Source organism: Pogona vitticeps, chromosome 3 (assembly GCF_051106095.1).
Source record: "Pogona vitticeps strain Pit_001003342236 chromosome 3, PviZW2.1, whole genome shotgun sequence".
Classification (NCBI taxonomy): domain Eukaryota; kingdom Metazoa; phylum Chordata; class Lepidosauria; order Squamata; family Agamidae; genus Pogona; species Pogona vitticeps.
Genome location: NC_135785.1, coordinates 121,430,458 through 121,454,571, shown reverse-complemented (window position 1 = coordinate 121,454,571; position 24,114 = coordinate 121,430,458). Strand labels below are relative to the sequence as shown.

Genomic DNA, 24,114 nt, shown 5'->3' with positions numbered 1-24,114 from the left:
ACGGTGCCACTTTTAAGGCTGACCCATTTATTTCAGTGGAAACTGCTGTGGTTTACAGTGCTCTTCTTCAGACACAAACTTGCAGATGCTTTCTGTGTCTAAAGTAGATATTAGCCATGAAAGCTCACACTGAAATACATCTGTCTGTCCTGAAGGTGCTGCAGTACTTTTGCTTCTGGGTTGTTGTTGTTGCTGTTGTTTTAGGATTGTTTTGGTTTTGCCATTAACAGACTAACAAGGCTACCAAACAGACCTCCACTGAAATAAAAGAAGAATGGGAGGAAGATTGGATGTGGCTAAATATTTGTCTGATAAGTCAGTGGCCATTTTAATATCTATCATATTTTCAATTAATCTAACAACATAATACAAGTTTGTTATATTTCCAGTCTCATATTCCAATATCTTTATGCCAAAGAGTTTAAATTGCTGCAGTAGTTGGACTTTTTGTTGTCAAGGTGTTCATATTCTTGTGAGATTGTAAACCAATTGTATCAGTTGTGTTCACTTTAGTGAAAATGACTGTGCATACAGTGTTGAGGTTAATGAGCGATGGCACAGTGCAATAATGAGGTGTACACACAGGTGTAACCATATCTAAGTCTGTTACTTTTATAGAGCAATTTATTAAATCATGCTGCTAAAGATTGGGAAATGGTATTTAAGAATGAATTTCTTCCAGCTGGTTTTATAAAGGTGTGAAAGCTGTCAGTCACAGACTAGAACACCAAATCTGACTATGCAGCAGTTTGTCCCAAGGGAAGATTTCTGAAAGAGAATAGTTCACTGATGTGCAGTGCTCAGTGCTCTCTAATGTCTGTGTTTTTGCTGTCAATGTTCCCTTAGAAACACTTAAACAAACGTGGTAGATTTTAAGAAGTCCATCAAGGCCAACTAAAAAAAGCGAAGATTGGTTCACTATTATATAAAAATGCTACTCTAAACTGTAAAACAGTCACCATCTTGTGTTTCCAAATGTTATCTTTTCCTTGTCTGACATGTTGCCACTATGTGTTAACTACACACATCAATCTAACAGCTAGTCATCAAATCCATGTGGCATGCCGTGTTAACACACTGGATCTCTTTTATAGCTTTTTTTTTATACTTTCCACAAGGCTGACCTTATGAAATGAACTGCGTTCTTACATCATGTCTCTCATAGTTTCTTAAGCACTTTAATGAATCATAATACATCTTTCACCCTTATTGACTAATTAAGCCAATCTAATGATCATCTCTGGAATCCATTGTTTCTCATCAATAAGAAGTTCTGCATGGTCTACTTGTCTGACGTTGAATGTTGATCTTCTGCATCCTACTTAGCCATTCTAGCTTTCTATACTGGTCTTCCAGGGCAAGAGGAGGAAGTTGTTTTTATCTGCTTTGGAACATGCAGGTTTTTTTCACACAACCTCCTCTCTATGACCTCTCTCTCTCTCTCTCTCTCTCTCTCTCTCTCTCTCTCTCTCTCTCTCTCTGTGTGTGTGTGTGTGTGTGTGTGTGTGTGTGTGTGTGTGTGTGTAAAAAGAAGAAATCCCAGGAGGCTGAATAAAAGTCTTCTGATTACCTGCCTCTGACATTGTGTAGCAATTCTATGAACCATCCAAGCCATTGACTCATTTCAAAGATGAACTTTCATCAAAACTGCAGCCATGGTAGCAAGAAAATCCTCAAGACCCATGAGATAACCATTTGGATCCATTATCCTCCCAGAGCTTGTCTTCAATGTTTGGTTCCTCACCTCTGCAAAAGCTTTGAATCCCAATGTCTAAAATTCACCAGATGATGATCTGTCTTATGGCAGATCATTTGTAGATCACTAACAAGTACCTAACACAGAAACCTAGGTCTGTGCCACTATGAATGAGTGGGGCCAGATATGGAAAAGGACAGAGGCATGGGTACCATGGTCCATGAAATCATGAGCAATCTCAGTTTGGATGGTAAAGTCTTCCAACACAACTAACCAGGGAGTCTCCATTAGTACCCAAAGATTATCTCGGCTAGCTCAGAAAAGGAAACTGTTGGATAGTGGGCTGAACAACACATAGGTTTCCCAGTTTGGTCCCCACATGCACTTTCAGATATATATATATAAAAACTGGAAGATTGCTGGGCAGAACAATTAGTTGAGGGACAAGGAGAAAAGCCAGCCTCTCCCCCTCCACCACTGGAAAATAAGACATTTTAAAAAAATAGACGCAAAATGTTTCACTGTAAAATAAAGGATCTAACTGAAATTAGGGGTGCAGAGTGATAAGAGTCCGGGTGTGTGTGTGTCCTGTGGCATAAGACAAACAGTTCACACAGTGACAAGCATCCCCCAGACATGACATCAACATTGTCCACAGACTCCACTGCCTTCTCAGTCTCCAGGGCACGCTGGGCCCCCTATCCACAGTTAACCGCTCTCCCGCACCACACATCATGGAATGCTTGCAATCAAAACCACCTCCATTAGAGCACATTTCCTGTCACTTTCCACCACCACCCCTGGTCATCCCCACCCACCCAAGCAAGGACCCACCCTCATGAACCAAAGTCTGCACCCTGCTTTAGGCCCACGTGCTGCCTTCCCATACCCCTGTGCCTTTCCTGCTGTTGCTCAGAGAACTCAAATGGACAAAGCCAGAGGGGATTTACACAGAGAGAAACACCAACCGAATCCAACCATTGTCTGGATTGGTCATTTCCAGGATGACACTGAGCAGACTTTTTCAGGTTTCCAAGGACAAACCCCTAGCAAATAGTGAAGAAATAAAACATTTCAAAGTAGCTTGCATTCAGCATTGCTGACAATGTGGAAGCGGAAACTCCCAAACAGTCTTATGAAAACAGAATAATTGGGGTGGAATGGGGTGGGAGGTGTACAGGATCCTGAAACAAAATAGAAAAGCATGATGAGAGGAACAGAATGTGGTGGGTGGCACTCTGAACAGAAGCAATGCATACTGCAACGTTTTGTTGCAGGACTCTCATTTGTAATACATAGTAAAATGGCACCACAGCTGCAGAACTCGATCACATCAAGAGGCAGATCAAATTCAAATTGCATGGGAAATAATCACATGCTTTTGGCTAATTATTATGAATTAACCAGTTCTGTACAACTTCTGTATTGGCTTCTTCCTTGAAAGGAATATATCTAAAGTCCCCTTGACAACTGAGAAGGAAGGGCTATGTTAAGCTGCTTTCTGCTAACACATTCTGCTGTTAATTCTCATTTTGTCAGGAAGTTCAGCATTTGCTCCCCCTGCTGACATATGTTTTCCCAAACCTTGGCGTATGGCACAACTGATACTATATAAACGTTCTGTGTGTTTGCAAAGCAAACTCCTGAGGACTTGTAAGCGAGCACCCGAGCAAGGAACATGACACACAGAGGTGCTTTTGTACAAGGGTCTCTGGGCTTTTCTGGGGTTCAACTAGCAAAAGTTCAACAGATGAAGGAAGTTTTGGAAGCAGATATTGCAGTGGCGGGAGAGGGAGAAAGGCTTTCTTTCTTTCTTTCTTTCTTTCTTTCTTTCTTTCTTTCTTTCTTTCTTTCTTTCTTTCTTTCTTTCTTTCTTTCTTTCTTTCTTTCTTTCTGTCTGTCTGTCTGTCTATCTGTCTGTCTGTCTGTCTGTCCCTCCCTCTCTCCCTCTCTGCCCTCCCTCCACCTTTGTTAACTTGGCCTATTCCTTTTCTTTTCCCCTACCCCCACCCTCTCTCTTATTTTTTGAAGAGAGAGATTTCTCAACTGCTTAGGAGATCTGGTTTCAGCCTATCACACAGAGCCATGGGGAACAGCTTTGGAGGGATGGCAGTCTTTTAACCTGTTTCAAAGAAAGGAAGCAGGGCAGGCCCAGAAGTATTGCTTTACCTTCCGATTGTTTTGTCTCAATGATAGGAACACATGACTAAACTCAAAGCCTCTGACAAAAATGAGGAGTGCGGGAGGTAACAGTGCACTGTGGAACTGCTTTTGTTGCTTTACTGGCGGCGGGGGTGGGGGTGGGGAGAGATAGAATATTATGATGCAAAGGAAAGCTGAGAGTAGAGTTAAAGTAATGTCTGCATTTCTAGCCAGAGGAAAATGTTCTGTTTTTCCTCATCACTTTCTTATGGATCACCCTGTTTATTTTACATTTTTATTTATTTATTTAAAATATTTTTACCCCACTTTTCTCCTTAAAAAGAACCCCAGATGGCTCACATCACTAAAGCAGAATTTTTAAAGCTAAGAACAGTGAGTATACAAGTACTAGAAAGGATCAAGCAAATTCCACATGGTATTTGCCAAAATGGTACCAAATGGTACACAAAAACAACATCAAATAGTAAACAAAACAGTAAACAAAGTGTTAAATGGTAAATGCCAAGCAGAAAACAAAAGCAACATCAAAAACACATTCAAAGCAGAAAGGCACAGCAGTCTGTTTAAAAACCTCACTGAGATAGCCAGTCACTGAGGGAAAACCTGCTTGAAGTGAAAGTTCTTCACCTGCTTGTGGAAGGACAGCAAAGATGGGGCCAGCCTGGTCTCCTGTGGGAGGGAGCTCCAAGGCCTAGGAGCAGCAACAGAGTAGGCCCTCTCCCATGTCCCGACCAAATGCACCTGTAAAGGTGGTGGGATTGTGAGAAAGGCCTCTCGTATGCACTTAACACCTGAACAGACCAGTAAAGGCATACATGGTGCTTGAGATAGCTTGGATCGCAACTGTTTAGGGCTTTATAGATTAGAATCAGCACACTGAATTGGGCTCAGAAACTGATCAGCAGCTAATAAAGTTGCTGTAACAGGAGGATTATGTGATTCCTTTGAAAAGCCACATTTAGCAATCTGGTTGCCTCATTTTTGACCCACTGAAGTTTCCAGACACTTTCCATAGGCAGCCCCATGTAGAGTGCATTACAGTAATCCAGCCGGGATGTAACTAAGATATGTGTCACAGTGGCCAGATCAGACCTGTCCAGGAATGAGTGCAGCTGCCACACTAGTTTTAATTGTGCCAATGCAATTTGCAAGGATTTCAAAGAGACATGATGTAGTAGTGATGGTAGATTTCAATTATCCTGGTATCTGTTGGGAGGCAAATTCTGCCAAGTATGGCCCTTCCAAGAAATTTCTGGCTTGCGTGGCTGATAGGTTTGTCCTACAAAAAGTGGAGAAAGAAATTAGAGAACTCGCTATCCTTGAATTGATTCTAAGCAATAGAGACAACTTGGTGAAGGAAGTGGCAGTAAGGGGAGCTCTGGGCAAGACTGACCATGTTTTATTAGAATTCTAGTAAGAAAGGATATTCTAAAGACACAATTACAAACAATTCCAACAAGAAAAAAAGGTGGGAGACAGCAAAAAATATACCTATATGGCTTCACAAAAAGCTCAGAGAGAACATGAAAACAAAAAGGACAAGTATAGGAAATTCAAAGAAGGCCAGGCCACAAAGGAAGAATACAGACAAGTCTCAAGGAATTGCAAAGATGGCATTAGAAAGGCAAAAGCTGAGCTGAGGTTAGCTAGAGACATTAAAAGCTACAAGAAAGCATTCTTCAGGTATGTGCATAGCAAAAGACAAAGAAAAGAAACACTGGCTCAGCTATTCAATGGATATGGAAAAGTGATAACAGACAAGAAAGAAAAGGCAGAAGTTTTCAATTCCTATTTTAACTCAGTATTTCCCCAAAGGCCAGACTAAGACCCTCCTGAGAAATGTGACATGCAAGTGGAGGGGACAGAATTGAAGGTGGAGATTGATAAACAAATAGTCAAAGAATACCTTGTTACCCTGAATGAGTTGAGTTCTCCAGGGCTGGAAGAACTGCACCCAAGAGTATTGAAGGAAATGGCTGAAGAACTCTCAAAACCACTCTCTATTATTATTATTATTATTATTGAAATCATGGGAAATGAGTGAAGTACCAGATTATTGAAGGAGGGCTAATGTTGTCCCTATTTTCAAAAAGGGCACAAAGGAGGAATCTGGGAACTACAGACCAGTCAGCCTGACATCAATCCCAGGGAAAATTCCAGAACAAATTAGAAAGCAGTCGCTATACAAGCACCTAGAAAACAATGCAATAATAACTAGATGCCAACCTGGATTTGTCAAGAACAAATCCTGCCAGGCCAATCTAATCTCATTTTTTTCATCAGGTAACTTCCCTGATAGAGAGAGGGAATGCTGTAGACATCATATATCTTGACTTTAGCAAAGCTTTTGACAAATTGCCCCATGATATGTTGATTAGCAAGCTAACTAGGTGTGGACTGGATAAAAGAACTGTCAGGTAGATAGGTACACAGTTGGCTACAGAATCATATTCAGAGGGTGATGATTAAATGCTCCTCAGACTGGAGGGAGGCAACAGGTGGGGTACCCCAAGGCTGAGTCCTGGGCCCAGTGTTCTTCAACATTTTTCTTAATGACCTGGATCAGGGGGTGCAGGGAATTTTAATCAAATTTGCCACTGACACAAAATTTGGTGGAATAACGAATACCCTGGAAAACAGGAACAAAATCCAAAATGATCTAGATAGGCTTGAGCACTAGGCTAAAAACAACAGAATGAAATTTATCAGGGATAAATAAAAAGTGCTACACCTACGAAAAAAGAAATCAAATGCACAGTTCCAAAATGGGGGATACCTGGCTCAGCAGAACTATGAGCAGGAAGGATCTTGGAATAGTCATAGATCATAAGCTGAATATGCGCCAACAATGTGATTTGGCTACAAAAAAAGGCAAATGCTATTTTAGGTTGCATTGGTAGAAGAATACTCTCCAAATCCCATGAGATGCTCGTTCCCCTCTATTTGGCACTGGTTAGGCCTAATATTGAGTACTGTGCCTAGTTCTGGACACCAAAAAGGATGCTAACAAACTGGAGCAAGTTCAGAGGAGGGCAACAAAGATGGTCAGGGGACTGGAAACGAAGCCCTATGAAGAAAGACGGAAAGAATTGGGCATGTTTAGCTTTAAGAAAAGAAGACTGAGAGGAGATATGATAGCACGTTTCAAATGCTTGAAAGACTGTCATACAGAAGAGGGGCAGGATTTCTTCTTGATCTGTCTAGAGTGCAGGAGACACAACAGTGGGCTCAAGTTACAGGAAGCCAGAGTTTGGTTGAATATCAGGAAAAACTTTCTAATTGTTAGAGCAGTACAGCAGTGGAACCAATTACCTCGAGAGGTGGTAAGTGCTGCAATGCTGGAGGCATTCAAGAGAAATTTGGACAACCACCTGGCAGATACCCTTTGATTTGTATTCCTGCATTGGGCAGGGGGCTGGACTCAATGGCCCCTTTCAACTTTAGGATCCTATGATTTTATGCACTCCTAGCAACCAGAGACAAAACAGAACCCTGAGGGACCCCACAGGCCAGTGGCCAGAGTGTTGAACAGGAATCCCCCAGCACCACCTTCTGAGTTCTCTCCTCTAGGAAGGACTGGAACCACTGTAAAACAGTGCCTCCATGTTTCATCCCAGAGAAATGGGCCAGAAGGATATAATGCTGGATGGTACTAAAAGTTGATGAGAGGTCCAGCAGAACCAACAGGGACACACTTGCCTTGTCCAGTTCCTGGCATAGGTCATCCACCAAGGCAATGAAAGCAGTCTCTGTCCCATAACCAGGTCTGAAGCCAGATTGAAATGAATGTAGATAATCATTCTCATCCAGGACCCCTTGAACTGAGAAACCACTCTAGCACCATGCCCAAGAATGGAATATTAGAGACTGGTTCGTAATTGTTCCGTATTGTGGAATCCAAGGAGGGTTTTTTCAACAATGGTTTTACCATTAACTCCTTTAAGAATGCTGGGGTGCTACCCTGTTGCAAGGAGGCATTCGCCTCTCCTCCTACCCACTCAAGCAGTCCTTTTCTGCCAGCTTTTATAAGCCGTGAAGGGCAAGTGTCCAGCAGACATGTGGTAGCTTTCACTTCTCCACATCATCAGGCTGCAGAAACTGAAACCTGTCCATTAACACAGGGTAAGCAGGAGCCATAAGGGATGTGGTGGTGCTGCAGGTTAAACAGCAGAAGCCTCTGTGCTGCAAGGTTGGAAGACCAGCAGTTGTAAGATCAAATCCACGTGACGGAGTGAGCTCCCGTCACTTGTCCCAGCTCCTGCCAACCTAGCAGTTTGAAAGCATGCAAATGCAAGTAGATAAATAGGTACCACCACAGTGGGACAGTAACAGCATTGCGTGTCTAGTTGCACTGGCCACGTGACCACAGAAACTGTCTACGGACAAACGCTGGCTCTACGGCTTGGAAACAGGGATGAGCACCGCCCCCTAGAGTCAGACACAGTTGGACATTTGTCAAGGGGAACCTTTACCTTTACCTAAGCAGGAGCCATAGTTATATTCACAGGACCTATATCAACTACAGCATCTGTCAGATTGGATCTGAGCAATTTTGCCTGCTCAAGTGTTATGCAAATTCTTCACAGTGAGCAGCAATGGAGTCTACATTTTTTCCTTCAGCCCATGATGTAATAGACCCTTGATCACTCAAAAAAGCTCCATTGAGCAACTCTGCACAGATGCAATGGTGGCAGAGAAGAATTACTTCTTCTCTACTATCACTGCCACAGAAGAGGCCTTCCAATAGTCCATAGCCCATATGCAGTCACTCCAAATTTTCCACCATTATTGATCTAATTTATGCCCCACTCATTTCATCGTCACCGGCTCACAGTAAACTAGGCAGCCAGTTTGGCTCTACTTTGTGGGAGGAGACATTTAAGAGCAATCCTGTAATGGCCTTTGTCATTTCCTCATAGCAGTGATGAACCAGGTCTTCAACAGAATCATCTGCCAAGGTGATAAGAAACTGCCCAAGAGCCAGCAGGAAAGCATTTGGACCCATCAGCCTCTTGAGGTGGACCACCATCTCTGCAAAAGCCCTGAGTTCGAGTCCAACCCCCACCAGATAATAGTCTGTCCATGACAATGGAACTAAAATGAGTGTTGCTCCATACAGAAAACCGGGTCTAAAGTGTGTCCTGAGCCGTGGGTGGTGGCAGATACCATTTGGGACAGACCCATGGTTGTCATGGTGGTCATGAGGCTCTGAGTCATTCATGACAGATCTGCCGTGGCACGGACCCCAGCACAACAAGCCAAGGAGACTTCAACACCACACCTGATATCTCAGTTAGAATGCTGATATGATGTTTTCTCAATGTATTCTCACAATTACAGAGTGAGGTAGGAGAGGCTGAGAGACAGTGATTTGGAACAAGACCTCCCAGTCTTCTCAATGAGAAGGTGCAATGTCAGTCCAGAATTCTCCAGTCTGCTTTGTGGAGCATTCTGGCTCAGTTTTTTTTTTTTTTTTTGAAAGTCAGGCAAGGCGTTCAATGGGTAGCATGTTGGGGACAGTGTGGAAGATGCTAGATATTTTGCCTATTTTAGACTTATTGTTTTCATTATTTTAGAACTGAAATGTCTGGATTATGTGAAAACTAGAATTTTAAATTTTTCCCCTTAATTTAGGGAATGTAAGTATCATATGGAACAAGCATGGAAGATTAACTAATACAAAATAATAAAACATTGGGATGATGCCTTTTTCAGTATGTATGCAAATACTGCTGGCTTTTCTGCTTGTCTTCTGACAGCTGATGAAGATTTATTATTCAGGTATTTAGTTAGTTAGTTCTTGCTAGCTTAGTACCAGGAACTGCCAGGACTAGGGTTGCCAGATAGATGGGTACCAAAAGGAGGACATAGAAAGACAAAAAAAGAGGACAGAGGAGGCAGTATTGTATGTTTCATTTAACAAACAGGAAGTGGACCTACCAAGAAACAGCAGCTTCCGATTGGGAGCAAAGCAAATAAATCCAAACCCACCCCGGCCCAGCTGCGGGATCCATTGGCTGCTCGCACTCTCCACAGGGTCAGAGGCAACCTTGCTAATCTGGACACCCAAACAAGTCTGGCATGCTTTTGGTATGATCTTTGCATCCATATGGCATACACACCCCAGATAACCCTCTTTGGCCCACCTCCCTTAAGAAAACAAACAAAACAAAATGAAAGAAATAATCCCCCTCCTTGCCCTCTCCTTTTTCTGTCAGGAAGCTTTCAGAGTTTTAATTTTTTTAAAAAGGTACAGCACATCAGCGCTATCTTAATACACTTTTTTTAAATGTTGCTTTCTTCCCCTGCCCCTCTATGGAGGAGTAGAAGAAGTTTTTAATTTCCTAATTTTGTAAAGTGTTTAAACTGTCTTCTTAAGCCATTTAATGATACTGGGAGATGGAAAGCGGAAGAGAAATTTAAAGCACCAAGCTCCATTTTTGGTTAGATTCCAGTGACCACACATGCTGTAAACAGACCAAAACAGATTGACCCTACTTGCACCTTTTAAAAAAAACAGTCACCCCGATAGGGAGCCAGAAAGGTGCGGGGTAACAATACTTTGGGGACAGGCTGGTTCATGCTGGCATTAAATCATCAGGTTGCCAGCAAAAGAAGGAAACCATCCCATCCCCACAGTGGACCAAACAGTGGGAGAAATGCCTGTGTAGTCACCCCTTAAGTCATCCTGTTTGAAAATTAGGGCTACGGCAGAAGGGGAAAAGGCTGATCATTTTTTGCAGTCCTAGTAACAGCTGACACAGAGGCTGTTGACAGCAATCACAGATTCCCCTTCACAGCAAGTAGCAGCTCTTTAAACAGTGATTTCCTTTAGAACTGCAGAAGGAAGAGGGTTTAATCTCTTCACATGTCATACTCTGCAAGTCCTCAAAGTGACTAGGCAGTGGTTCTCAACCTGGGGTCCCCAGATGTTCTTCACCTGCAATTCACAGACGCCTTCACCACTTGCTGTGTTGGCCAGGATTTCTGGAAGTTGCAGTCCAAAAACATCAGGGGAATCTTTTGACTTCTAGTTAACAAATCTGGAAAACCACCCAGGTGCACAAGGTGGGCCTACACACTGCATCACTCTGACAAAACTGAGGCCAGGTTCTGCAAAGAGTTCTACTCTGTCCACATTCAAGGAAATCTTGCTCAACAAGGCAGGGACTAAGTGGGCAGGAAGAGACCCTGGAGTGGGGAGAGGGACACAGCACACATTGCCCCATCTTCTTCAATAGTTGATGCCTTCCTACATTCCAGTGGATGTCTAAATGTGCCTCTACTTCGGCTCTTACCAAAGCTTGGGAAAGTTGCTTTTTTTACTAGGGCTCCTAGATTTCCCCAGCCATTTTGTCCAGACTGTCACTGTCACGGTAGTCATCAGCTATTTGTTATAGGATCCTTCTGTGACCAATTGCCTTTGTTTTCTAGGTATGTGTGCAAAACAGGGTCTAGTGATGTGAAGCAGCAGAGAGAACAGCACTAAAAACTTGAGAATTGAAATTTGGTTAGGACCTGTACAGGAAGCTATCCAAATGTAGGAAAGCCTTCTCCCCTCTGCCCTTGTGCAAGCTGTATCCACTTGTAATATACTGTATATTGAAGGCTGCCATATATTTAATTTTATTTGTTTACTTAAAAATATTTTTACGCTGCCTTTCTCCTTTAAAAGGACCCAAGACAATATTAAAGCTAACAACAGTGAGTATACGAATACTAAAGAGGATCAAACAAATACCATACAAAAATAAGCAAAACACACTCAAAGCAGTAAGGTGCAACATTCCATTTAAAAAAAAACCCTCACTCAGGAAGGCAGTCCATCTATAGGTTTTGGTTCATCCATTGTTTTCAGCAAATATTTGAATTCATCGCCATAGAAACAAATATAGTGGAGAGCAGCAAGTACCTCAAAAGTGTTACTTCATGTGGCAAATTAGACTGGGAGTAAAAAAAGGGGGGGTGTAATCTGTTGTAAATCATTGATCTCAGAACTAAAATTAAATTGCAGGACTTTTAGTGAGACAGACATTTTTTTTAAGAATGCTGTGGCGTTAGGGCTTTTACCTTCCATGGACCTTGTCTTTGGGATGGTATTCATGTGTCTAATGGCTGTGCTGGAAAACAGGCCGTATGTTGAAACACAGCTGGTGGGTAACAAGCTTTCTTGGAGCGTGATTGTTTTTGCTGTAAGGGATGCCTCCCCTTTTGGACAGATGATCTGGGGAATACCTACACATTTACACACCAGTCTCTACAGAGTGAGCTAGGATATCACACTTGTCACTCCAGCTGTCTCGTAGGTTGCTGGATGCTGGAGTCACTCCCATTCATTAGGTTACACATGAAAGCCTCTGGGTAGAGAGCAAAGCATTTCTGTGCTGTATTAGAGGAGTTTGAAATAAAATATCCTGACGTGGCCGGGACCCAGAATGTCAGAGCGGGGTGTAGAAAGGGCACTAATGCTACTCGGGCCAAACATGTTCCTGGAGGTACAATGTACATGAGAGAGATGCTTGAGCTGGACTTCCCCATTGAATGTATCTGAAATATGAGGTCAGTGTGTGAGAATAGATGGAGAGGTTGATCAGGAGGGGAAGAGGGGTGAGGTATGAGGGAAAGCCTTTACTTTAAAACCTGCTCAATTAGTGAGAGCCACATCTATCCTTTTCCGTGTCCATGTTGTGTGTTGCAAGGAGCCATAGCCACACACAGTTATGTGTTGTTTACTGCTTTACCTGACAGGCTAATGGGAGAAAAAATGGCTGCGAGAGTACTGGTCACATCAGTCTCTAGCAAATCCCCACTTAGGGAAAGAATCCATGTATCCACCTGGACATTTGGGCTGAATTCCACTGGAGAATTGGGCCTGGACGATGACAAGTAGCCAGTGCAATTCTCAATATTACACGGTAGTATACTTGGCGGCCATGTTTTGGACGAATTGAAGTTTCTTGATGCAGATTTAAGGGTAGCCCCAGATAGAGTGCATTGCAGTGATCTGGATGTGATGTAATGAAGCCATAGCTATCTGTTGCCAAATCAGGTTGTAGTGGGCCAGTCTCAAGCCTCTACCAATACAGGCCTCCAAGAGTGCTCACTACTATTCTTCACTTGCTGCCACCAAACTATCCTTAGTACTCACAAAGGACAAGTTTTTCTTTCAAACAAATAAAGTGTTTATTGATTTGTACAAAATAAAAAGGGTGAATCGCAGGTAATAAATCAAGTTGTTAATCACGTTTCTCAAGTACTAGATCACACAGACTTTTCCCTCACTGACTATCTCTCTCAAATCTATCTCACTCTCTCTATCAACTTCTCTCATTTTTTCAAACTCTCCAAAATTCCCTCTCACACCTCACACACACCTTTTTTAATACAGCTCCTCCCCTTTCTGCACCACCCACCGTCCTCTCATTGGCTGAGGTTCCCCTGCCCAGCTGTGATGGACAGGTGAGAGCAGAGCTGTATGCCACACAGGTCATAGCTGGCATGCTACTGTTGCCCCCTGGAAGTCCCAGGACAGCTCAGAATCAAGCAGTATCACCAAACTATGAACCTGATCTTGAAGATAAAGTGGGATACCTTCCAGAACAGGTGGGATCCCAGTCTCTGAGCTAGACTTTCAACTGACTACCAGCATTTCTGACTTGCTGGGGTTTGATTTCAGCGTCTTCCCCCTCATTTAGCCCATTATCAAAGCTAGACAACATTCAAGGACTGCTTCATCGGTGTTAAATGACAAGAATCAATGGAGTTAGGTATCATTAGCAGACTGGTGCCACCTCACTTCAGAGCTTGTATAATCTCTCCCAGCAGCTTTATATAGGTACCAAATAACATGGGGAACAGAATAGTTCCCCATGATACACCATATGCCAAACACCATAGTCGCAATCACTGATCCACTAGCACCACCTCCTGGGTGCATCCTGACAGAGAACACCAGAACTCTTCCAATACAGTTCCACAAATGCCCCACGCAGAATGTGAAGGTATTGAAAGACACTGAGAGAGTCAGGAGAACTGATATGGCTGTTTTCCCCTCATCCAGTCCCCACCAATGTTCATCTATTAAGGTGACCGAAGCAGACTCGCTCACAAATCCTGCCCAAGAGCTCAAATGAAATGGGCCCAGATAATCACTGTCACCCAAAGAAATGCCTGGAATTGCAGCAGCACTGTCTTTTCAGTCTTCTTATCCAAGAATGGTAAACTCTGAGAAATGGAAAACACAAAAATGGAAAACACAAGTAGTACTAAATATCCAGTCAAACCAGTAATGCATAGCAGTCTATCTGAAAATCACACGCAGGTAGCTAGTTAGTGAGGAAAGGATTGCCTGAAGAGAAAGGTCTTTGCTTGCTTGTGGAACAGTAGCGAAGATGAGACCAGTCTGTGGGAGAGAGTTCCAAAGTCTTGGGACAAGGCTCTTTCCTGTGGGCCCATCAGACACACTTGTGAAGGTGGTGGGACTTGGAGACAGCCATCTCCTGATGATCTTAACATCCAAGCCGGCTCATAATGGGAGATAGGGTCTTTCAGATAGCTTAGACCCAGGCCATTTAGGGCTTTGTAGGTTAAAACCAGCACTTTAAATTGTACCCCATAACTGATCAGCAGCCAGTGGAGCTGCTGTAACAAAAGGCTTATGTGATCCCTGTAACCAGCCCCAGTCAGCTGGCTGCTGCATTTTGTGGACTCATTGAAGTTTCCTGACACTTTCAGCAGCCCCATATAGAGCGCATTACAGTAATCCAGCCGGGAAGAAACTAGGGCATGTGTCACAGTGGCCAGATCAGATCTCTCAAGAATGGATGTAGCTTGCACACTAGTTTTAATTGTGCAGATGTACTCCTGGCCATTGCTGAGACCTGTGGGCATCCAGGCTCAGAAATGAATCCAGAAGTAACCCCCAAGTGCACCCCTGTTTTCTCAGTGGGAGTGTAATACCATCCAGTACCGGCTGCAACCCTATTCCTTGATCTGCCTTTCAACTGACCAGCAGCATCTCTGTCTTGTCTGGGTTAAGGTTCAATTTATTCAGCCTAATCCAGTCCATTACTGATACCAAGCACTGATCTAGAGCACTGATCTAGCTTCATCAGATTTAGGTAGCATTGAGAGATAGAGTTGGGAGTCATCCACATAATGGCGACACCGAACCCAAAACTCCGGACAGTCTCTCCCAGAGGTTTCATGTTGATGTTAAATAACATAGGAGACAACACAGAGCTCTAAGGGACTTCACAGGTCAGTGGCCAAGGTTTTGAACAGGAATCCCCAGCACCACCTTCTAAGTTCTCTTCTCCAGGAAGGTCTGGAGCCACTGTAAAACAGTGCCCCCAAGTCCCATTTCAGAGAGATGGGCCAGGAGTATACTATGGTCAATGGCATCAAAAGCCATTGAGAGATCCAACAAAACCAACAGGGACACAGAACCCTTATCCAGTTCCCGGCATAGGTCATCTACCAAGGCATACATCTAAAGATGTCTCTGTTCCATAAGTAGGTTTGAAACCAGAATGAAATGGATCTAGAGGCTCTGTCTCATCCAGGAACCTCTGGAGCTGGGAGTCCACAACCTGGCCTAGTACCTTCCCCAAGAATGGGATATTAGATACTGTTCGATATTTATTCAGTATTGTAGATCCAAAGGGGGCTTTTTTAACAATGATCCTACTAGCCAAACTCTAATCCTAGTTTCAACTACAGTATATGACTATCCCAAACCCAGACTTCACTACATTTGAATTTTCTTAGGGTTAGGAAATACCCCACAATGCATTCCATGAACATGGCTGTTTGCTTGCCTCTTTAATTCTTGTTTATGAGAGTTAAGCAGGGAAGGACTACGCCTTCCAGGAAGGAGGCACTAATCATTCTCTTAACCCAAATCTTTAGTCAAAGAGGGCAAGGGACATATAAATGGCTTGTAGCCCACACTCTGTCCATTTTCTCAAGATATATAATCTGAAAAGAATACACGACACAACAGGACAAGCATTTGCCAAAGAAAGCTACATCAGTTTGACATGCCCCAATATTGGGTGCACCTCAAGAGGAATCTGAGTTATTTTGTTTGTAAATCATGAAACACACTGCTTACAGTGAACTCCAACTGCTGTTTTCACATTCCACAGATTAGCCAAGATAATAGTACCATGGGCACATGAGGGACAAAACTCCTCAAAAGTATTCAAGAAACCATTCACTCACATTAGACCTATGAAGGCAGCCATTTTAACTGTTCTACTGGCAGCCAACCTGGAACCAATTAGAAGGTGATTTTTGTCCCTGATAACACAACTCTTCTACCTTCAGACCACCAGCTCCATCAGAAGAGAACACCAAATGAAGAGAATGCCCTGCCATATGCATGAGGCCAAATATTAACTGAAATGGGAGTATGACAGACAGGACATTTTGAAAAACTCCCAACTGAGTAAGCTCAGCATGGACATTGAAAGTCTCCTAGACCAGTGAACCAAAATATTCCAGTGCTGATGCTGATGTCAACCCAGCTACTTTATAAAAGGAGCCCGAAGAGCAACTGAATAGAATCCCTGCAGGGCCTTGGCCACCCAGATACAGATACTCAAACTGAGCAGGCAGCTAGATGGAGCATCTGGTTTCTGAGACTTTTACCGACTAGCCACTTCCTATAATATCGATCAGATCGTCACCTTCATGTAGAATTAGATTATGATTATTGATCTTTTCCCAAGATGCCGTTAAAAAGCAAGATTTGAGCACTGAAAAATCTGCTTTCTTTGGCACTATGCTTTTTTTTGGTAAGATGGCAACTGGAAAGAGTAAACAGAATAACAGCATCCTGCACAACTTTCCTTTACAACAGGCAGTTTAGATGATTCCCCTAATTAAAATTCCAGTACCATAGAAAGACAGTAAAGGACAGTAAAGCAAATGAGTACTATAGGCAGATTTTGGGTTACTATCCTTAATGGCTCTTAGTTATTGCTGATATGCCTACCAGCATTGGTGTTTTATAAATGGATCTGCTTTTCCCCAGGGCTCTAGCTTGACTGTGTCAGAACTCCTCACCCACCCCTGGGAAGTTTGATAGTAATACAGCAATCTAATAGACATTTATGTGTTCAGCATCTCTGTCCCCAACCACAGACTGCTCTTGAATAAATCTAATGAGATAAAGCCAGCAAGTGCAAAGAATAGCTTGTGCCTGTCTGATCTAAAGTAACAGATGGGGGAAATTAACTCCAAAGATTACTCCCTCCACAGGTCCTGTCTGTAGGGAATCCTCATCTTTTCCATAATCTTCTTTGCAATTCACCTACTCTCTTTGATTTCCCTGCTCAACACTGAAAAAAAAAGAGAGAGAGGCTTATTCCAGGTGTTAATTATCTTGTCAATACTAAAATATTCATGTTATCATCAACATATGGCTATTTCTCACTGGGCTTTTTAAAAATGTACATTAGTCTTTAATATAATTATCACAGGCTGTATTTTTTTGCATTTCGTTTCTGTCTGACCCTACTCCGTACACTTCCTCTGTCTTCCCTCCACCTTGTGTGTGCGTGCCCATCCACATTTATGCACATATACTCATATTTATGCCATAATAAACATTCTTGGTCTTTATATTGCCGCAAGATTCTTAATTACAAAAGGATGAATGATAGTTGCTAAATTTCTCTGCTACAACCACTGGATCAGGTGGTGATGGACTACATTCTAGAGTGGTAGTATATACCAGATGGGCGGGATATAAACTGAACAAATAAATAAATAAATAATCTTAGTTATCACTATGTTCAGAGAATACAAGTCCAGAGGGGTAGGAGAACCCTTGGCTAGAGATCCTGAATTCTCCATGCCATCTACGTTGGATTCAGCTGCAATCAAATCACTTATCCAGCTGATCACAGCTGCCAGATAATAGTACTGAAATGAGACTGTTCCTCTTGAATGTTAAGAAAAGGTGTTATCAAAATATTGATAACGGCTCACTCCAAAGCTTCACACAGTCTCTCCCAGATGAACCCTGCAGCACTCTAGAGATTAATTCAAATGGTGATAATCCCCCATTGTCACCCTCTATTTTTTTTTTCACTTCAGCCATTGACATGGGTGAGGACATCAGCCTTATGTGGTTTAGTGGAGTGGTAGTTTCATTTGGGTTGTCCGAGTGTTTTACTAAAACTTCTAACCCACCCCAAAAACTGAAAAAGGAAAACAGGAAGTGCCTTCCTGTCTGACCACCATCTGTATTTTTTTTAAAAGGGGTGGTGGTGAAAAGCCTTGTGTGTCTGATATTGGGGGCTATTGACAAGCCTTTGGCCCCCTAGTCACCTGACATTAACCAATCCTCTTTTAGATGACGATGAGAATGATACTGATGATGATATTTTTCTGTGTATTTGTGATCCTTTCTTGAGTGAATGTTTCTGGAAGGTGGCAGTCAACTTCAGCTTCATCTCTGAATTCTGGCATTAAAAACCTTGCAGTCTGCTGTGATTCAACTGGGACCTAAGACCCACATTCTGATGTCTGAGGATGTGGGCTTCCTTCACTTCTAACACTTGTTACCTTCTCACCAGGCCACAGAGGCCCACTGAGTTGTTCTCATTGTGATTTCCTCCTTTTGATTTCTTCCTCATCTGTGCAGCTCGACCTCGGTTTACTCAGCCTGCCAAAATGCGACGGAGGGTGATCGCTCGACCAGTGGGCAGTTCAGTACGCCTCAAATGCATAGCCAGTGGGAATCCTCGACCTGATATTACTTGGCTAAAAGACAATAAGCCTCTTACCCCACAGGAGATTGGTGAGAACAAAAGGAAGAAGTGGACTCTGAATTTGAAAAACCTGAGGCCTGAGGACAGCGGGAAATACACTTGTCGTGTCTTCAACAGAATTGGGGAAATCAATGCTACCTACAAAGTTGAAGTGATCCGTAAGTATTGCACTGGGTTTGAGTGTGGGAGGAAGTGTTTCTAGGGAAGCAGCCTAAACATCTGCTCCAAAGCATATTGACTGTGAAATAGGCCCCAAAGAATTTAAATGGGCTTGATTCTAAGTACCCAGCTTTGGGGTGGCAAATAAAATACATATACAGTAATGCCTCACAAGACGATGTTAATTTGTTCCATGAAAAACACTGTCTTGCAAAAACATCATCTTGCGAAATGCGGTTCCCCATTGGAATGCACTGAAATCTATTTAATGCGTTCCAATGGGGAAAAATCGTCGTCTTGCGAAAATCGTTCATAGGAAACCATCATCTTGTGAAGCGCAACAGCGATCACAATAACTAATCGTCTGCGCCTATTTAGTCATTGAATATGAATGATATAATCACTTGAATTATTTAAAAATTGTGGCAGTTGCTGGATATCCATTGAAGGAACCAGATCACTCAGTGGATTCTGTTACCTCATAGCACTACCTCCCTCTTCACTTATTTAGTCCTTCTGATTCTGTCCACTGATATCCTTCTGATGTCCTCCCTTCATCAAGTCAAAATCTTGTGGTTTTTTGCATGATTGTATATTCGCTGTCCTCACCCAAAAGGAATTGTGATATTACTCTGTTGTAAGTAAGGCTGCAGAAGATAGGGTTGCCTTTTGTAACCTGGTTTAAACATTTGTGTCAGGTGGAATATAATGACCGCAATATTTTGCACTATTGCAAAATATATCCTATGTGGGTATGGTATGTGGCATTACCTAGCGTTATAGGTATACCTGAGGGCCTGCCCACCTAGATCCAAGACATGTCCACTGATAACATCATTCCTTCTGATTAATAGACCTTGATTTGTACCCCATGCTTCTAGCATAATAAAATTAGTTCTAACGTGCAAATTCACACATTTGAAGGCAATAATCTGCCTCAGAGACAGGTTTTTCTGTGTAAAAAATGCAAATGAGAAGCACATGTGGAAGGAATCAGTTGTGTGTAGATTATACAAACCTGCTGGACATCTGGGACTGATAAAGATGCAGCTGTGCAGAGGCAGTAAAACATATGTTTACATTGAAACCAGGAGCAGAGACAGGAAAACGCATCAAGCCACATCTCAACGTCAGAAGCAGCATTTTCACTTCATCAAAACCAGGCAGTCCTCTTCTGTCCCCAGTCGTCTTGGTTTTATCAAGCCAATGTTGTATATATCCTGTGTTTTTATTAACTTTGGTGGGCTCAGCATTAAAAAGTTGCCAGACTTTGGCAGAAAAAGTTTTGAAGAGTTACTTTGTATTCTTACAGCATGCTGGTGGGTAGTTCAGGATTTATCTCACCCCCCTTAAAGCTTGTTTCTGAGCAGTGGTCATTTGTCACCTGCTTATCAAAACATCATTGCTCCCAGCTTAAAAATCTTTGTGTCTATCACCGCATGAAATGATACGCAGCTTCACATGTGATGCTGTGAGCATCGTCACAGATGTTGTCTTTAAGATTCACCCCAGCCCAACAGTTGCTAATACTGGTGTACATTGTTTCTGGCTCTTGTGTCAGTGTTCATGCAAGCAGTGTCGGCAAAGAGCCACTGCACCCCACTCAGAGGGATACATAAGGCATGGTATCTTGTGCGCTCTTTAAAAGGCCCCTTGCACTGTCTGGTGAATGCCTGTGGCAGTTTTGCTGTGTTTTTCCTGCCAGTGTGGCCTGTTATAGGTCCAATTATTTACAGTTTCGGGGGGGGGGGGAAACCACTCCTCCCACCCAGTACCAACAGACTAAAACAGGTCTGAGGATTAAATTGTGCTGTAATTCTCTCCCGTGAAGCCTGGAGGGTTCAGGGGCTCTTTAAGTTCAAAGACACGGGAAGGGATCCTGCAGTCCTCCACCATCCAGGGAGAGATGCCCGTGTCCTCCTGGACCTCTGAAAAGGGCGCACCTCATATTCAGCCTGAATCAGAACCATTCAAGTGCAGAAACACAGGGGTTATGACCATACTTCTTCTTCTTTTTCTTCAGAAAATGCCAGGCCCAGTTTAATTTGCTGCCATCAGAACTCCAGTGAACTGTGTTGTGCTGCATTCCACATTCCTTTAACTATCATACTCTCTGAAACGTTTCTAATTAAGGAGGAATGAGGGACTTTTAACCCCGATATCTGATTGATAGGATCAACTTTTCTGTCGACAGAGGGTTTCATTTATTGCTTCTTTTAAGTTTTAAGAATTAAGTTTTAAGAAATTTGATTTTATTTCTTTGCTGTTGATAGAAAGCTATTTTTTTTAAAAAAAAAAACCTCTGTGAGGAAAATGATTTCTGAATTCATTTGTTACAAGGTGATTGCTTGTCCTTTTTCTTCCTAGAGAGGACAAGATCCAAGCCTGTTCTTACAGGGACCCACCCTGTGAACACAACTGTAGACTATGGAGGGACAACTTCGTTTCAGTGCAAGGTGAGGAGTGATGTCAAACCCGTCATTCAGTGGCTGAAGAGAGTGGAGTATGGCACTGAGAACAAATACAATTCCACCATCGATGTTGGAGGACAGAAATTTGTAGTGCTTCCAACAGGGGAGGTTTGGTCTCGCCCAGATGGCTCCTACCTGAACAAACTCATGATCACAAGAGCCAAAGAAGAAGATGCTGGGATGTACATCTGCCTGGGTGCAAACACGATGGGATACAGCTTTCGAAGTGCATTTCTTACTGTGCTGCCAGGTGAGGGTATAATAAATATCAGGCTTTTGTTCTTGGGTATTCCTTCTCCCTTTCCTCCCTACACTTCATTTCTAAAGGGAAAGTGGGGGGGCAGGGAATGAAGTGTTTTGATGGTGGAACCTCTGTCAACAGGGCAAGAGTGTCAGAAGAGACCGTTCTCTTCTTTCTGCCCTTTACATAATATTGTTCCACCGCTTAGGTTAGTCACGGTCTGAGGCATATCTAAATGTCCTTTCACACCAGAGGCAGAGTTGGGGCTGAAATAATTGTTGATTCAGTGAATCCTTCTCTCTCTCGCCTCATCCACCAAACACCCCTGTTTCTGCCCCTCTTTGGAGATGGAGATCCAGTACCAGTTCAGGCTGGGCCCTGATATTAAATCTCCTGCCTCAAGACGGCAACTTTGTCGAGTTCCATTAAAGACCTCACAGAGAGTGGCCCCTGGTCCCCAGGATTGTAGGATTTCAGCTTTATTTTTAATTTATGTTGTCCTTTTAGTTCATTGCTGTTGCATTGGAACGTACTGCCTGGTTCTATACCAAACTATACATCTACTCCATCCCACCAATTTCACCAGACATTTGCTCACTTGCCTTACCTAATGGTGGAGTCAAATGCAATTATTCTGGAGGATTACACACACACACACACACACACACACACACACACACACACACACACACACACACACACACACACACACACACACAAAATATCACACACACACACACACACACACACACACACACACACACACACACACACACACACACACACACACACACACACACACACACACAAAATATCACATGCCATGATATGGAAAAGTTGTTAATATCCTTTGGGACACAAACTAGAAATCAGTATGGAACACTTCCAGCAGATTACACAACTGTCAGACAGAAATATAGTTCAAGCTCAGTATTTCTCAAGAAACACAATAGAAGGAATGAGAAACACAATCTAGGAACAATAGAATAATCCCAGAAAAAGACAGAGAGAGGAAAGAAAGAAAGAAAGAAAGAAAGAAAGAAAGAAAGAAAGAAAGAAAGAAAGAAAGAAAGAAAGAAAGAAAGAAAGAAAGAAAGAAAGAAAGAAAGAAAGAAAGAAAGAAAGAAAGAAAGAAAGAAAGAAAAAGAAAACTGTAAAATCAGAATGGCTGCTAAGAAAGCTTTAATGTTAATAGTTGGCTTTATGTTTATCTCTGTTCTGCTTCACACAAGGCTTTCTAATAGCAGAGCTGTCCCACTTAAAAGAATGCCATGAGAAGTGATTCTGTAAAAAGTGAAGTTAGTTCAGTGAACCTATTTGCCATAGCAATTTGGAGTTGTCTACTATGTGATATAAATGATGCCATTGTTTTTACTAGTCCTTTAAAATTTAAGACTTTTGAGAGTCTTGACTATTTTAGCAAAATTGTTTCACTCCTGGTGAGGCAAGAGACACTTAGCAGGTCAAGTTTTGTATCTGAATAGTCAAGTACTGATGTCCCTGAAAGTAATAGAGGCTATTGCAATGATGCTGTGGGCATAATGATACATTATGTGCAAGTACATGTAAATGAACATCCAACAGTTGTGTGTCTTAATCAAAAGAAGTTTCAGGAATCTATCATTTGGAATGAAGAGGAGAGGAGTTGATGGTTTTCCTTGCTCTAAAGAACTTATGAACAGCTCCCTTCCCCATGGGGCTCCAAATTTGTGTCTGTGAGAGTCAACACATTTGGATTTCCCTGGTGGAAGAGTATTCAGAGGGAGTATTCAGAGCAGAGAAATGGTCAGTAAGCAAAGGGTTAAGAGCCCTCCTTCCCACTGGAAATTGCCAGCTATTGTTTCCATGTAACAGGTATTTACTAGTCAGTGCACTGAAGACCTTCATCACTGTTTGAACAGTTACTTTTGATTTATAGAGTTTCTCTAAACCAGGGGTGAAGCATTTCCCACCCCCATACTGGAATGTAATGTTTATCATTCCCAGTCACTGGCCATGCTGGTCAGGACAGATAGGAGTTAAATCAAACAGCTGCTGCAGAAGCATGGCTCCCCCCATTTCTGCTAAGGAAAATTGACTGAGGGAATGGAAATAGAAAACCAGTTAGGCTGAGTACCCAGTTAATGACTGAGCCGGTCATCTCTTGTATGGTTGGATTGTGGTTCTGGGCCAGTAAGCTCTTCTGAAGGGATGTTTATTCCCTGTTTTTAGTATAGGTAATCAACTACAGGGCCAGACATTTTCTAAGCTCATTCCTTGCCTTTCCCCTTCATGCCTTTTTGAATTAGGCAAGATGTCTGCCTTCTTTCAAGGCTGTGATCAGTGGAGTGTAAGTGCTGAGAAGGATAGAGTGAGGAAGGGGTATGTGCACACACACACACACACACACACACACACACACACACACACAGAGCGAGAGAGAGAGAGAGAGAGAGCGAGCGAGAGAGAGAGAGAGAGAGAGAGAGAGAGAGCAGTGTGTCTTGTTCAGCTCCTCTCTGTTGCCAGGTAGCTTGTCAGCAACATGGTGAAGGAACAGCGTGAACAGCATCTCCTTTCCCAACGACAACCCCAGGCTGAGTCACTCGCATTCTGCAGTCCCGC

The 24,114-nt window shown here is 42.7% G+C and overlaps 2 protein-coding genes across 5 annotated transcripts in view; one reads left to right on the top strand and one right to left on the bottom strand.

The window, feature by feature from the left end:
• Positions 1-24,114, bottom strand: part of LOC144588123 (uncharacterized) — a 395,823-nt gene that overhangs the window by 313,719 nt on the left and 57,990 nt on the right. The window lies entirely within an intron of this gene.
• FGFRL1 (fibroblast growth factor receptor like 1) overlaps positions 1-24,114 on the top strand; it is a 246,375-nt gene that overhangs the window by 217,244 nt on the left and 5,017 nt on the right. For all 4 annotated transcript variants that reach the window (XM_020797052.3, XM_072994804.2, XM_020797053.3 and 1 more), the window contains 2 exons: positions 18,516-18,800; positions 21,169-21,522. In XM_020797052.3, coding sequence (XP_020652711.1) covers positions 18,516-18,800; positions 21,169-21,522 — 639 coding nt within the window. The remainder of the gene's footprint in view (positions 1-18,515; positions 18,801-21,168; positions 21,523-24,114) is intronic.